The following is a 16,014-nucleotide window of genomic DNA, read 5'->3' as shown; positions in this document are numbered from 1 at the left end:
GTGGTTCTCAGACACCCGGCCTCAGATGCTGTCTCTAGAGCAACTGCAGGTCTGAGCAGACCTTCCCTTTATTTCAGTTCTTACCCTGTCCTGTCGAAAAGCTCCCACCCCAAACCACAGAGCTCTTCACATGGCCTCTGGGTTAGTTTCCTGTGGCTGCCATAACAAAATAGCTCAAACCAGGTGGCCTGAAGCAACAGAAATGTATAATCTCGCAGGAGGGTAGAAATCTAAGATCAAGGTGTCAGCATCGTTGGTGACTTCCAAAATCTGTAATAGAGAATCTATCCAGCCCTCTCCTCTAGCTTCTGGTAGTTTGCTGGCAGTCTTTATTTTGATTTTGATTTTTTGGCCACACCATATGCAGTATCTTATTCCTTGACCAGGGATCAAACCCAAGGCCCCCACAAAGGAAGTGCAGAGTTTGATCCCCTGGACCACCAGGGTCTTCCCTGGTGTTAGACAGTCGTTAGACCTCCTTGGTTGTAGAAGCATCACTTTGGTCTCTGCCTCCGTGATCACGTGGCATTCCTCCTGTGCTCATGTCTGTCTCTAAAATTCTCCTTTATATACGAACCCCAGTCATATCAGATTAGGGCCCATTTTCCTGACCTCATGTTAACTTGGTTACCTCTGTACAGACCCTATCTTCAAATAAGGTCACACGCTCAGGTACTGAGGATTAGGACTTCAACACATCCTTTTAGGAGGACACAGTTCAATCCATAACAGCTTCCTTACTTTTTTAATGGAAACAACTAATTTTTATTATTACATTAGCTCATATATGTTAACCATAGAAGGGCCAGAAAATTTTTTAAAATCCATGAAGATAAAAATAGTGATCAATTATCTCTGATCATTCAGTTATCAGGAATAGCTCAGGTAATATTTGGGGGTGTATATTTATACTCTTTTCTCTGAATGTAGAGAGATATATATATTTTTTCTTTTTACAAATGAGTACAAATGTACAAGTTGTGTTTACAACCTGCCATCTTTCTTACTCTATTACGGACAATATTCCGTGACAGTCAGCCTAGTCCACACTTTCTGTGATGGTTTCATATCATTTCATAGGGACATTTTTATTTTTAATAGAAAAAAATTTTTTTGGCTGCACCACAAGGCAGTGAGATCTTCCTTGATCAGCGATTGAACCCCTGCTGCCTGAGTTGGGGGTGCTGAGTCTTAACCACAGGACCACCAGGGAAGTCCCATTTTTAAAACATAATTGCTGTTGGCTTCGTTAAACAAGCAGCAGGTTTTTCTTTTCCAGTTTCCCCTCTGACAGCCATCGTGGAGCGCACATCTTTGTGTGCTGGCCTGAATATTTCTCTAAGATACATTCTTTCAAGGGACATTGCTAGTTAAAGACGTCCAAAGGCTTTGAGGCTCCCTACCCGCCTCCCTCCTTTCCCATCGGCCTAGGGGAGCATGCTGGCTTATGGGGGACAAGAAGCTGCTGAGTCAGCCCACATCTGAGAAGGTTGACTGTGGCTTGTCATCCCTGGCCTCCAGTTTCTGTCCCCTTCTGCAGCTGCCAGGGCCACACTGCTGCCTTTTTACCTGCTGCTCCCAATTCCTTCCTTGCCCCCTTATTACAAGGCCAGGGTTAGGTTCACGGCCTTTCCCTATTCCCCCGATAAACCCGAGCTGCGGATATTGACAGGAGACATCCCAGATGGGCATCAAATCTCATCAAACCCCAGCAGACAATGGCACTGCTTCCTGGAATCCAAAATCAACCAGCCCCCTGATTTACCCACTTAGGATCTTGGCAGTTGAGTGTTTTATGTTATTTTTTTGACAGATCATTGGCAATTTCTTGTTAATTTCCCCAGAGGGCTGGTGAGCGGAGAGTCAGGCTAGCTTCTGTTCTCTTGCCCCCTGGAATGCCACCTGTCCAGACAAGACAGCTGGCCCATTAGGCAGAGGAAGCACCCCCCTGTGCCCGTACCGTCCATTTGATTAGTGCTCAAGAGCGTCTGCTAGCAGACTGCCTGGCGGCTGCTAGAAACCCAGCCCACCCCAGCGGGGCCAGCAGCAGGGTGGCTGGAGCCAGCACTACACTGATGGAATGGGAGGTGTTCAGGTGGCGGCATTTAGTTCCTGGCTTGGTGCCCTGCCTCTCCACCCTGGCTCCTCCAGTGTACCAGCCCACCACCCCCCATCACCTGGCGTTTTAGAACCCAACAGGTATTTGGCACATCTGTGGTCCCACCTCCTCATTTTATAAAGGAGCCAACTCCAGGGTGGCATGAGGGCCTAACTTGCCCAGCTTTTCAAGGTGTTAGAATGAAAAGCTGGCACCACCTCTTCAGGGGCTTCCTCTTAAACGCCCCCTGTCTCTCTCAAAGCCAGGATCGTCTAGGCTTTTTTTTTCATCACCCATGAGCTATGTGTCCTTGAGCAAGTTCCTGCCTCTCTCTGAGCCTCAGTTTACTCCTTCAGGAAAATGGACAACAGCACCCGCATAGCCTTGAGGGCACAGAGGTGGATAGTGTCCCTCTTGTTCTCTTCCTTCCTCACAGGGGAGCCCCGGGGGAGCCGGGGCAGTGTGATCGGGGTGATCAACGGCCAGAAATTTGGCGCAGCCATCCTCAACACCAGCGTGCAACAGGAGGCACGTTCCGGGGTCACCACCATCCGCAGCAGCATCAGCCACATCCCCGCGAGAGTGGGTGAGTGGGGGCCAGAGGACGCTCTGACTCCAGCTGAATCCAAACCAAAGTGGGTGGAGGTGCGGGCCACTTCCTCCCCACCCCGTAGCCCCCAGCCAAACAAAATAACTGCATTTAAAATCAGCCCTGGGGGGATTTGCCTTTTGGCCCAGTGGCTAAGACTCCACGCCCTCAATGCAAGGGGCCGGGGTTCAATCCCTGGTCAGGGAACTAGATCCTGGATGCTGCAACTAAGAGTTTGTGTGCTGCAACTAAGACCTGGAGCAGCCAGATACATGTTTTTAAAAAATCAGCCTGAGAGAGTGTGAAATGACCAGGTTGATATGAATGCAAGGTCAGATCATGACTTTTTGCCACCACTGATTGCTGTGGGAGGTTTTCTCCACTGTTAAGGCAAGGGCTGCTAGGGAAGCCAAGGGAAGCCATCAGTAAGGAGTAAGGGATTCAGGATGGAGGGGACAGAAATGGTGAAAGTGGAGAATAAAATTATCTAGAAGGCCTGGAGAATCAAGAAATGTCCACTCTCAAACAGATTCATAAAATAGTGTGTTCTAAGCAAATGGGCTTCCCAGGTGGTGCTGGTGCAAAGACCCCACCTTCCAATGCAGGAGGCGTAAGAGATGCAGGTTCGATGGGTCGGGAAGATCCCCTGGAGGAGGGCATGGCAACCCACTCCAGTATTCTTGCCTGGGAAACCCCACAGACAGAGGCGGCTGGCGGGTTACATTCCGTAGGGTCACAAAGAGTGGGACACGACCAAAGCAGCTTAGCACGCACGCACGCACGCAGATGGAATGTTCTGGAGAGACATTATAAATGCTGCTGTAACAGACCCTACCATCTCACCCAGCCCAGGGGCTCCTACATCCCCTCATGGGGGTCCAGAGGAGGGAGAGGGTTGTGCTGAAAGGGGGTTTGCTACAAGCAGCCCCTCCAGCACTGCCCTTGACCGCAGACTGTGTCAGCCCTGGCTGGGGGGCATGGGGCGGGGCTGCAGGGGGTCACTCCGGGCGGCTGTCAGTAGACAGCGAGTGAGACGCTGCCCAGATGCGGCTGCCTTTCTTCCAGCTGCAGGAGCAGGAGCCATGGAGAAGCCTCTGGCCCCAGGCCAGGCACTCAGGCTCTGTTTAGTGGAAGCAGAGACACAGAGGCCAATAAGATTCTGCTCCCAGGCACGGGGGCCCAGCTGGCTCCCGTGAACATCAGCCCTCTTGCGCCTCTTCTGAGCCAGCAGTTTGGCCGAGAAGCTGGACCATCCTTGGCCCCAAGCCAACAGGATTCCCCCTCCCCCCAATCCCAGATCCCACCTGCCCCAAGCAGAGGCTGAGCTTCATGGGAGATCTGAGAATCCCTGTCCAGGACATTTTTTTTTGGTGGTGGCGGTGGGGGGGGGGCTCCTATTTCCAAGTCAGTGGTTCTGTGTCTCCCAGGCTGTTATGCAAGGTGTCTACAAATTAGGAGACTTGGTTAATTTTCAACTTGGTCCAGCATGTATACAGTGATGGTCTGTACATTTCTGAGCTCTGTGGTGACCCAGTAGCCCTCAGTATTTATTGAACTCAGTTGAATACTAAATGGACTCCTCTGCATAAATATATTTTGCTAATTTTCACAACTAGTCCATGAAGTGGATATTGTCTTCATGAGGCTGGGCCTGGGCGGTAGGGGGGAAGGGACCAATCTCTCCTATTGGGGCAATAGGGAGCCACAGAGGGACCTTGAGCGGGAGAACTGCTGCCCTTAGGATCCGGCCTCTGTGTCCATCCATCCAGGGCCTCTGATGCGGGTGCTCGTGGTCACCATCGCCCCCATCTACTGGGCCCTGGCTGGAGAGAGTGGAGACGCCCTGAACGGCCACTCCCTGACGGGTGGCAGCTTCCAGCAGGAGTCGCATGTGGAGTTTGCCACAGGTAAGGGTGGGGCTGGGGGGGAGGTGGTCTCCCCCGAGGTGGGCCGAGTGGGGCTGAGGTCTGAGCCCTGGGCCTCTCCCCTTTGGTGACTCCAGCCTTGGGGGGTGGGGTGGGTTGCAGGGGAGCTGCTCACAATGACCCAGGTGGCCCGGGGCCTGGATCGCAATGGCCTCCTGCTCCTCGACATGGTGGTCAATGGCAGCGTCCCTGAGAGCCTAGTGGACGCAGATCTGCAAGTGCAGGTGGGGGGGTGGGGGTGGCGAGCCCTGGGGTGTGCAGGTGGGGTGGGTGAGAGAGAGTGGGAGGTCCTGCCCCAATGCCCCCCACCCCCGCCACTGTTGCCCCAAGCAGCTGAGCCCCTTTCCTTCCTGGCCCCCCAGCAGGGTCTGGGCCTGGCCTGGCCTGACTTAGAGGAGGACCAGCCCCCAGGGGGAGGATGCTCTGGGTCCAGCTTCCCCAAGAGCCCGAGGGAGCCCAGCTGGTTGGAAGCAGAGCGGAAAGGCCCACCAAGCCCGCATCCCCAGTCGAGGACAGGGTCCCTTGCCCCTTGGAAGTTGGTACCCTGATGTCCTTGTCCCCCCACCCCCCACCCTGCCCAGGACTTCCAGGAGCGGTACGTGCAGACGGGGCCCGGCCGGCTCTTCGTGGGCTCCACGCAGAGCTTCCTGCAGGACAGCCTCCGCTCGTTCCTACGCTGCAATCACAGCATCCAGTACAGCGCGGCCCAGGGCCCCCAGCCCCAGCTGGTGCAGCACCTGCGGGCCTCCTCTATCAGCTCGGCCTTTGACCCCGAGGCCGAGGCCCTGCGCTTCCAGCTCGACACGGCCCTGCAAGCTGGTGAGGCCCTGTCCGTCTCCCCAGCTCCCATGGCCCCAGCCAGGGCCCCCAGATGAGCCTGCGCCGTCTCTTGCCAGGCACCTTGGGCACTGGGGCCCGCATGAACTCAGGGCCCGTCCCCTTTGCCTTGCAGAAGAGAATGAGGTCGGCTGCCCAGAGGGCTTTGAGCTGGACGCCCAGGGAGAGTTCTGTGTGGGTGAGCATCCTCCCTGCCCCGGCACGGATGAGGGAGGCCTCCTGGCCTAGGAAGGGCAAGCTGGCGGGAGGGCCTGGGAGCATGGACCGCCAGACCTCCCCGCTCCCCGCAGACAGGGACGAGTGCTCCGACCGTCCCCGGCCCTGCTCCCACTCCTGCCACAACGCGCCCGGCCGCTTCTCCTGCTCCTGCCCCGCTGGATTCGCCCTGGCCAGGGACGGAAGGACCTGCAGAGGTGAGCGGGCCCCCGGGGGAGAGGCTCGCCGGGGACCTGGCCCAGGGGCGTGCAGGGAGATTCCGGGCTTGGATCCCGGGCCAGGGGCACACCCCTCAGGGGATGTGAGCCGAGGGGTTCCAATGCCCTGTTCTCACGGAGATCTTGCTGTTTTGAGGGCCTCAGGGCGGGGAGGCTCAAGTACTTGGGGGTGAGGGGGCTTCTCAAAGATATACACGTGCTCACCACATGCACACCCCCTGAGAAGCCTCGGCGGGCATTTCCGGCCAACTGCAAGTGAGCTGACACCCGCCTGTCCCCTCCTGTTCTACTTGCCCCCTTATCGAAGTTGCTGGACGACAAACCTGACTGTGAGCCGCAGTCTGGACACTGATGCCCTGCCTGTGCCTTCCATCCCACCAGTGGGGCCTGGCATTGCTGGGTGTCTTCAGGGCACCCAAAGGGTGCTGTCTGCAGCCCCACTTCAGATGCCACAGGCCAAGGCCCCGTGGGGTGGGGCTGTGTGCTCCTGGGGGTGTTGAGATGATGGCCATCGCTAGCAGGAGGGGCAGGGACCTTCGTGCCAGGGGTGTCTGGGCCTGGGGACAAAGCCTCTGTGGGTGGGTGGGCTGGGCCTGGGGACAAGTGTTCATGCGCCCCGCTCCCCCCCAGATGTGGACGAGTGTGCGTGGGAGGCCGACCTTTGCCAAGAGGATCAGCACTGTGTGAACCTGCTGGGGTCCTACCACTGCCTGCCCGACTGCAGGCCTGGCTTCCGGGTGGCCGCCAATGGAGCCAGTTGTGAAGGTGATCAGAGCAGGGGGCTGAACTGTCCTGCTCCTGGGAGCCCAGTGGTGGCCAGGGTGCAGCAGAGGGCCTGTCGTGTGTCCCTGGGACGCTGGGCCTTCAGGGAAGCTGGAAGTCTTCTTGGCAGAAGGAGCCCAGAGAGGCCAGGGAGGAAGCCTGAGCTGGGCACAAGAGGTCCAAGTACCCTTGGCAAGTGCCCTTCTCCTTTGTGGGCCCCAAGTTTGTCATCTGTCTACCTGATGAAGGGGGGCCAGGTCAGGGATGGCAAACACAGGCTACTTCTGCTACCATCTCCCCTCATGGGAGATGCTGGACCATGCTGGGTGTGGTCCAGCCTCAGCATCCTTTTTAACACAGCTTCTCCAGCCACAGTGACTATTGCAGCTGTCCTTCAAGACGAAACCTAGGTGCCAGCCCTGGATACGTGACTTCTAGGGTCCTTCCTGTCCTAGCATTCTAGGCTTTCATGATGGTGGGTCCTTGGGCTTCCCTAGTGGCTCAGACGGTAAAAGCATCTGCCTGCAATGCTGCAGACCCAGGTTCAATCCGTGGGTCAGGAAGATCCCCGGAGAAGGAAATGGCAACCCACTCCAGTACTCTTGCCTGGAAAATTCCATGGATGGAGGAGCCTGGTGGGCTACAGTCTATGGGGTCACAAAGAGTCAGACACGACTGAGCGACTTCACTATCTTTCTTTCTTTCTTTCTTTCTGGTTCCTCCGAGAGAGGCCATCAGTGAGTGGGGAGAGCGTGGTCAATTTGGACCCAGAAGAGGCAGTCACTCCATTTCGGTGACTGTCTGTAGGACTCCTCTGCCTCCTGTCTTCTTCCTGCCCTCCCTTCCTTCTTTCTCACCATATTTTGAGCTCTGCCCATTCACCAGGGTCCTAAACCCTTCACATGCATGAGCCAGTTTTCTCCCCGTGACTCCATGGAAGAGTCCTGTTGTGACCCCTTTTTACAGATGAGGAAACTGAGGCTCAGGGAGGGGAAGTTCCTGACTCAAGGATCCAGAGACATGGCAGATTTCAGTCCAAACCTGGGGCTTTGCCTCCAAAAGCATTAAGTAACTCAGTCGTGTCTGACTCTTTGTGACCCCCATGGACTGTAGCCGGCCCGCCAGACAATGGGATTTCCCAGGCAAGAATACTGGAGTGGGTTGCCATTCTTTCTCCAGGGCATCTTCCCCACTCAGGGATGGAACCCGGGTCTCCTGCACTGGAGGCAGATTCTTCACTGTCGGAGTCACTAGGGAAGCCCCGTGCCTCCAGAGTCCACCTTTTAAGCCCCTTCCTTCCTTTGAACCCAGACCCTTCTTACCCTCCAAAGCTGGTATAGTTAAAAGTAGTGGTTGTTGAAGAAGGAGACAGGGATGAGGCCCAGATGCTGAGAGGCGTGATGTATCCTGGGGGAGGGGCTCTGGGCTCAGCAACCCTCCCCACCTCCCCCCCAACCCCACCCACCCTTGCTCCTGCCTTTCCAGATGTGGACGAGTGTCTGGAGCAGACGGACGAGTGTCACTACAACCAGATTTGTGAGAACATCCCAGGTGGACACCGCTGCGGCTGCCCCAGGGGCTTCCTGGTCCAGGGCCCCGGCCTGCCCTGTCTAGGTACGGGGAGAACCACCCCCTCGCTGGGACCCTGGTCAGCACCTCCAGCTCACAGGCAGGGAGCCGCCTTAACAAGGATGACACTGAGTTCAGTGAACAGAAATAGCCGCCAAGACCAACTGTGCGCCCAGCACGCGCCTGATCTGTGCTTCGCCTGCTGTTTCCCACCCCTTGCCCAGCAAGGTCACCTTCCCTGGGGGCCTAGGAGGGGGAGGAGGGTGGTGAGAGGTGGGTGGATCTCAGAGTAGCTTTGCCAAGAATGAGCCTGAAGGCTGAAGGGAGGAGCATTGAGGGACCGTTGGGTCTGGGGCTCAGGGCTGGGGGAGATGGGAACCTCTTGGAGCAGTAGGTCCTAGAAGGGGAGAGGAGGCTGGGGGTGCGGAGAGGGAGGGCTTGGTGGCAGGCTGGTGTGCAGGGGGCGAGGCAGCTGGATTCTGGGAAAGGCTGGAGGGCAAGAGAGATGGCCGGAGCCAGGCGGAGCAGCACAACCCTGAGCTGCCGGGACACCCGGCCTGGCTCTGCTCCCCCCAGATATCAACGAGTGCCTGCAGCTGCCCGAGCCCTGCGCCTACCAATGCCACAACCTCCAGGGCGGCTTCCGCTGCCTGTGCCCGCCGGGCCAGGCTCTCCTCCGCGACGGCAAGACTTGCACCCCACTGGAGCGCAGTGGACCAAACGTGACCACCGTCAGCCACCGGGACCTCCTGGTGGCCTGGCTGCGGGCCCGTGCCCCCAAGCCCGGGGGGTCCTACCACGCCTGGGTCTCCCTCCAACCAGGCCCCAGAGCCCTGAGTGTGGGCCGGGCCTGGTGCCCGCCCGGCTTCATCCGGCAGAACGGAGTCTGCACGGGTAAGGTCGGGCCCCGTGGGACACACCCGGCTGTGCTGTCTCAGGCCCCTGGGCTGGGTGTGTGGGCACCACTCCCGTGTTCAGAAACCCAGGGTTCACAGGCAAGTGGGCTGGGCGAGACAGGCAGATGGCTGCCTCCTCACTACATGATTTCTCGGAACCCCGGCTGTGCCAATGGGCAAGGGGCTTCCAAAGTGGGTGGAGCGTTTTCCAAACCATTTGACTTCAGGACTACTTTACCCCTTGTGGCTGAGCTGGTAAAGAATCCGCCTGCAATATGGGAGACCTGGGTTCGATCCCTGGGTGAGGAAGATCCCCTGGAGGAGGGAAAGGCTACCCACTCAGTATTGCGGCCTGGAGAATTCCATGGACTGTATAGTCCATGGGGTCGCAAAGAGTCCGACACGACTGAGCGCCTTTCACCTTCACATTACCCAGAGGGAGGGCAAATGTTCCCAGGAGCCCACTTGGAGGAACCCTCCTCTGGGTGTGCAGAGGTGAAGCAGTCAGGGATGGAAGGAGAACGGTCCAGGTTGACCTGGGAAGGTGAGCAGGGACTGGGGAGTGCTACAGACTCATGCAGGTGGAGGGCCCTTGTGTGGAGGCAGACTGGCACTGGGCTGCAGAGAGGTGAGGGGGAAGGTAGCCTGGAAGGCAGGTGTGTTTCAGCATCACTGCCTGGACAGAACCGTCTGTCCTGGGAGTGCTGTCTGCCCCCCACCCCCACCCCATGGCTTGGTGCACGCAGAGCCCAGGGACTCTCCCCACCTCCCCATCCAGGGGAGGTTGAAAGTGAAGTGGCTCAGTCCTGTCTTGACTCTTTGCAACCCCATGGACTGTAGCCTACCAGGCTCCTCCATCCATGGGACTTCCCAGGCAAGAATACTGGAGTGGGTTGTCGTTTCCTTCTCTAGGAGATCTTCCCAACCCGGGTCTCCCACATTGTAGGCAGACAACTTTACCATCTGAGCCACCAGGGAAGGGGCATGGCAGGGAAAAATCGCTGGTGCCTAAGCAGGGGGTCTCCCTGGCTTGTCCCGAGCCTGGCCGTAGGCAGGGGTGAGGCCAGCTGGGCATCTGTGACTCAGTGTTTCTCTGCTCGCACCCCCCTACCCCACCCTGGGGCCAGACCTGGACGAGTGCCGCGTGAGAAACCTGTGCCAACACGCCTGCCAAAACACAGAGGGCAGCTACCAGTGCCTCTGCCCCGCAGGCTACCGCCTCCTCCCCAGCGGGAAGAACTGCCAGGGTGAGCAGGAAGGGGCGTCTCTCACCCAGTCTGCGCTCTCTCCAGCCGCCCCCCAACCCTCTCCTGTGATGGAGGGGCAGGGAGGGGGTACGTGCTGCCCCCTCCCAGGTGGCCAGAGCCAGGGCGGGACCCACATTCCCAGCGGGAGCTAAGAAATTGTTGTGGACAGGCTCTGAAAGCAGCTGGGCTGTGTGTCCCTGGACAACTCACTTCACCTCTCTGTGCCTCAGCCTCCTGGCGAGGTGGGGCTCACACAGCCCCTCCAATAAATGTTTGGATGAGGAGGGTGGCCGCAGAGCCCGTGCTCAGCAAGGCAGCGGCTGCAAGGAGTAGAAGGAAGTCCTCTAAGCCCCAGGCCAGCACATTTCCCCTGAGGTGCTCTGGAGCGGGCGGGTCTTGCTGCTGCTTCTCTATAAAGCAGGAACGCCCGTGTCTGCCTGGCCAGTCTCCATCCCTCACTCTCTATCGTGGGGGTCACCGAATGGCCTCTGCGAAGGTGGGGCTCCCATGGGGATGGGGGTGCAGAGAAGGATCACTAGCCGTGGCCTCTCGGGGTCCTAGGGCAGTCATCGTCTCCCTCAGCCTCTCCACCCCAGCTCTAGGCTCAGCAGTACCCGGAGTGCCCACCTGGGGAGACAGGGAGGTGCCAGGGGCCTGCCAGCTGGGCTGTTACAGGGCCAGGCTGGGTGGGGACCGGGCAAGGGGCTGCCCACCTCGCTGTCCTCTGAGGGCATCGCTCTCCCACCTAACCGCGCCCCCCGCCCCACGCCTCCCTGGTTCCTGCCTTGGGCTCTTTCCCCTTTGCCCCATGTCTTCACCCTGCTCTCCTCACCCACCTGCCTGCCCAGACATCAACGAGTGTGAGGAGGACGGCATCGAGTGCGGGCCCGGCCAGATGTGCTTCAACACCCGTGGCAGCTACCAGTGTGTGGACACGCCGTGCCCCGCCACCTACCGGCAGGGCTCCAGCCCCGGGTAAGGGCCGGGCTGGCTGGGGGTGGGGGGCGGTGGGGGGGGGCTGGTCTGCCAGGAGCTGGGCAGCGGGGCACTCTGGCTCCTGGAGAGCCCAACCCCTCCTCCTCCAGGAAGGCCTTGTCTCGGGCCAGAGGGTCAACCCTGCCAGAATTCCTGGGCCGGGCTCCTGAGCTCAAGGGCAACATGCCATCAAGAAAAGCACTTTTCCTGCAGCCGTTTGGGATGTGAACTCACTTGAACGGTTATCGTTTCCTGCACAGCGAGGCTTCCGCTAAGCAGGGAGCGCAGGGAGAGGCCAGAGCCGGGAGAGCACTGGGAGGGAAGGCTGCTGGGGGATGCACACACAGGGACACGTGGGGACACGTGAGTCCATGCAGGAACACACGCCCAGGCGCATAAACTCCACCCAGAACCCCAGGCAAAACCCGAGGACTCAAACACGCACAGCCACACAAACACGAAACACGTTCCTCCAGGCCTCGCACTGTGGCTACAGATACTCATAAAGATGCGCAGACGGGACCTTGGCTGGCAGGAGCTGCAGCTGTCAGGGCAAGGATCTTGGGTGTCCTCCTGCCTGGGACAGCATTAATCAGGAAGCCTAGGCTGGGGGTGGGGGTGGGGTGGAGAGGCGAGAGAGAGTGGCCGCCCTTGGCAAGGTTGAACCCCCTTGCTGGTGGTGATGGTTTAGTCGCTAAGTTGAGTTGGACTCCTCGCAAGCCCATGGACTATAGCCCGCCAGCCTCCTCTGTCCATGGGTTTCTCCAGGAAGGATACTGGAGTGGGTTGCCATTTCCTTCTCCAGGGTATCTTCCCCAGCTAGGGATCAAACCCGGGTCTTCCGCATCGCAGGCAGATTCTTTACCAATTGAGCTAGGAGAGAAGCCCCCCTTACCCCGCTGCAAAGGGGTAACCCCGAGCCAGTTCTGGGGTTCTGGAGTGCCTAGAGGGCTTATCACTGATGGGGGGCCTGTTTGGGTGGGAAGGGGCAGGTCTCTGGCTTCTTGAAGCCTCAGTTCGCTGCTCTCTAGAATGGGCTAACAGTGACGCTTGTAAAGGCATGAGGCGCGCGAGGTGGTGGTCGGGCAGCTCACAGCCGAACTGCTGGAATTTGGGGTGCAGCCGGGGCCCGCGGATGGCAACCCGGAGTCGGTCTGTCTGTCTGTCCCGCAGGACATGCTTCCGGCGCTGCTCGCAGGACTGCAGTTCGGGCGGCCCCTCCACGCTGCAGTACAAGCTGCTCCCGCTGCCCCTGGGCGTGCGCGCCCTCCACGACGTGGCCCGCCTGGCCGCCTTCTCCGAGGGCGGCGTTCCCGCCAACCGCACGGAGCTCCGCGTGCTGGAGCCCGACCCGCGCAGCCCCTTCGCGCTGCGCCCGCTGCGCGCCGGATACGGCGCCGTCTACACGCGCCGCGCGCTCACCCGCGCCGGCCTCTACCGGCTCACTGTGCACGCAGCGGCGCCGCGCCACCAGAGCGTCTTCGTCCTGCTCATCGCCGTGTCCCCCTACCCCTACTGAGGGCCGCGGGCAGGGGCAGCGACCTCCGGGGATGGGGGCCAGAGAGGACCGGGCCCCGCCCTCCTCCTCCCCGCCCCCGCCACCCCAGCGGTGCCCTGGCCCATGCCGCCAGCTGTGGCAAGCGACGTCATCATCTCCTGTCCCCGTGCGTCAGCGAGACCTTCAGCAAACACGGCCCGGCGAGGCAGCCTTGACCCCAGGACAGCGAGCGTCCGAGCTCGCCTAGCTTCCTCCGCCGTGGGGGTGGAGCCCAGCGGACAGGTGACAAACGCTGTCCTTAGGTGGCGAAGACAGCAGGCAGGCTGGGGTGAATGAAGCCTGATCGGCTTCGGCGCCTGATCGGCTTCGGCGCCTGATCGGCTTCGGCGGTCTTTCCGCAAGCCCCAGGGGACCCCGGGCCGGGACACAGCACCCTGAGACACTTAAGGGGAGCGGGGGCAGCAGACGCTGTCATCATGACCCCCCCCCCCCCCCCCATACCTGGCATTGTCATCCTGAACCGGGTGTGTGTATGGAAACCATAAAAACGTCTGTGTTTACCAGTTTGGTTTCTTCCTCCAGTTATTTTGCTTTGGTAAGGAGGGGCTTTGGGAGGGAGACCACCACCTTTTAGGTCCTGGTGCTCCAGTCCCCTGGTGAGATGGGGCTACCACGGCCGTCCCCGTGGATGGAGCCCAGTCTCCTTGTGGATAGGGTGGCCCTGGCACCTTTCTGGGCTCAGTTTCCTCAGCCAAAAATATGAAAATCTGAGAGTGCCCCCAACCCAGGGCTGTGGGGATAATTAAATGAAGAAGGAAATGTATCACACAGACAGCAGCTATCCCTGGTAGCAAAAAGTAATTCTTAATTAAAAATAATTGCTAATTGTATTTGAGGAACGAAATGTTTCCGGCCATATCAGTAAACAAGGTTGTCACAGTCAGTGATTGCAGTCCTCCAATGTGAGCTGGTGAGCCCCAAGGAAGCTCAGGATGTGAAAAACACAGGAAACTGACCCCAGGTGGCTGAAGTGCATATGAAAGGATTGAGTTCAGTGAGCCTTGCATCCTCCCATACATAGAAAAGCACTCCATTCCTTAACTTGGGACATGTGGTTTCCTTTAACAAAAATCTTTTAATGTTCAGCCTACCTGCCCTTTGTTGCAAAACTTCTGTATAACCTGGCTCCTACCCTTGCCTCCTCTGAGCAGTTTTCTCAGGCTAATTTGAGGTGCTGCCAACCAGGCTTGAAGTCCTAAAAGTCACCACCGAATAAAACATGACTCTCAACTTTTAGGTCATAAATACTTTTAAGTCGACGTATTTAATGAATTAATTACATTTGATCATTTCATCATCCACTGGAGAGTCATTAGGTCCTACTTATGTGCCAGACAGTGAACGTAAAATTCCTGCGCTTGTGAAGTTTATGTTCTCATGGCAAAGGTTTATAGACGGCAAGGAAATGAAGAGTGAAATGTGTATCTGTCAGTTAGCAAAGGTGCTGGGGAGAAAAACTCTGTTGGGAAGGTGGGGGTTCAGGGGCAATTTTTAATAGGCCATCAAGGTGGGCCTCACCAAGAAGGTGGCACTGGAGCAGAGACCCAAGGAAGGTGGGTCTGCACAGCCATGCAGAAGTCAGTGGAAGGGCGTTCTGGCAGAGGGAACGACAAATGCCAGGGTGTCCCAGGTAGAAGGATGCTGCAGCTCGGCCGGAGGAGGGGTGGGGGGTGGGGAGCGCGATCAGAAGCAAAAGAGGGTCAGGCAGATTCTGGGGGCCTGTGGGGCCACTGTAGGGGTCTTGGCTTCCACGGGGTGAACTGTTGAGGGACACGATTGGAATGTCTGTGTTTGTACGGGCCTGTCTCCAGTGAGCTGGGAGAGGAGTCATCAGAAGCCCAGCAATGCTGTTCCTCACGCTCCCCACTCCCTGCCCTCCCGCCCAGGCTGCCCACAGGGATCTCTGTGCCAGCTGCCCCTAAACACAGCCTCTGGCAGAAAGAGGCCGTTTGTCTTCCACGTGCTTCTGGAGAGGATGGGTCCTTTGTCCCAGCTCCCTTTGGTCAGTGTGACACTCACCTTCTGCCTAGCATCCCCAGCCTCTCATCTGGGCAATAAGAAAAGCAGAGTTATTTCCCACTAAGGGATGCATGGCGATCAGACTTCATAAACTGAGCCCTTGCAGCCATGCTGGGGTGAACAGAGGAGTCTGTGTGCATTTTATACGTAGAGAAAAGGACACTCAGAGCGAACAGGGCCCAGTCCCTTGCCTGATAGGTGACTGGTTAGTGGTTAGACTGGGACTCCCACCAGCAGCCCCAACTGAATCTTCCCCACGGTACTCCCAATTTCAAAGTTTGTTTCTTTTGAACCAGGCTTCCTTGGTTGCTGAAGACGGTATAGAATCAGCCTGCAATGCAGGAGACCTGGGTTCGATCCCTTGGTCAGGAAGATGCCATGGAGAAGGGAATGGCCACCTACTCCAGCATTCTTGCCAGGAGAATTCCATGCACAGAGGAGCCTGGCGGGTACAGTCCATGGGATTGCAGAGAGTTTGACACGACTGAACAAATAACCCTTCATTTTCTCTTGAACTGGGGGTCTGTGAACATCTTCTGTAAAGGATCAAAGAGTGAAACATTTTGGCTTTGGGGACACATTAAACTTCTCCCCTGGCCATTGCACTGCAAAAGCAGTCACAGTCAACACACAGAAGAGAAGTGACTGGCTTCCAATAACACTTCATTTGTGTTTTAAGTTCAGTTCAATTCAGTTGCTCAGTCGTGTCCAAATTTTTGCGACTCCGTGGACTGCAGCACGGCAGGCCTCCTATCCATCACCAACTCCCAGAGCCTACTCAAACTCATGTCCATCGCTTTGGTGATGCCATCCAACCATCTCATCCTCTGTCATCCCCTTCTCCTCCCGCCTTCAATCTTTCCCAGCATCAGGGTCTTCTCCAATGAGTTGGTTCTTCGCATCAGGTGGCCAAAGTATTGGAGTTTCAGCTTCAGTGTCAGTTCTTCCAATGAATATTCAGGACTGATTTCCTTTAGGATGGACTGGTTGGATCTCTTTGATGTCCAAGGGACTCTCAAGAGTCTTCTCCAACACCACAGTTCAAAAGCATCAATTCTTTGGTGCTCAGCTTTCTTTATAGTCCCAACTCTCACATCCATACATG

The 16,014-nt window shown here is 57.6% G+C and overlaps 1 protein-coding gene across 4 annotated transcripts in view; it reads left to right on the top strand.

Moving 5' to 3' along the window:
* Positions 1-13,384, top strand: part of HMCN2 (hemicentin 2) — a 177,547-nt gene extending 164,163 nt beyond the window's left edge. For all 4 annotated transcript variants that reach the window (XM_061154405.1, XM_061154403.1, XM_061154404.1 and 1 more), the window contains exons 87-98: positions 2,535-2,684; positions 4,457-4,594; positions 4,715-4,836; positions 5,194-5,431; positions 5,565-5,627; positions 5,740-5,862; positions 6,514-6,648; positions 8,131-8,259; positions 8,791-9,108; positions 10,238-10,357; positions 11,206-11,332; positions 12,506-13,384. In XM_061154405.1, coding sequence (XP_061010388.1) covers positions 2,535-2,684; positions 4,457-4,594; positions 4,715-4,836; positions 5,194-5,431; positions 5,565-5,627; positions 5,740-5,862; positions 6,514-6,648; positions 8,131-8,259; positions 8,791-9,108; positions 10,238-10,357; positions 11,206-11,332; positions 12,506-12,851 — 2,009 coding nt within the window. In that variant the 3' untranslated portion in view covers positions 12,852-13,384. The remainder of the gene's footprint in view (positions 1-2,534; positions 2,685-4,456; positions 4,595-4,714; positions 4,837-5,193; positions 5,432-5,564; positions 5,628-5,739; positions 5,863-6,513; positions 6,649-8,130; positions 8,260-8,790; positions 9,109-10,237; positions 10,358-11,205; positions 11,333-12,505) is intronic.
* Positions 13,385-16,014: the final 2,630 nt, after the last annotated feature.

The sequence above is a fragment of the Dama dama genome, chromosome 11 (genome assembly GCF_033118175.1).
Source record: "Dama dama isolate Ldn47 chromosome 11, ASM3311817v1, whole genome shotgun sequence".
In the NCBI taxonomy this organism is placed as follows: domain Eukaryota; kingdom Metazoa; phylum Chordata; class Mammalia; order Artiodactyla; family Cervidae; genus Dama; species Dama dama.
Note: the sequence above shows the minus strand (reverse complement) of the source record. Positions and strands in the feature narration are given on the sequence as shown.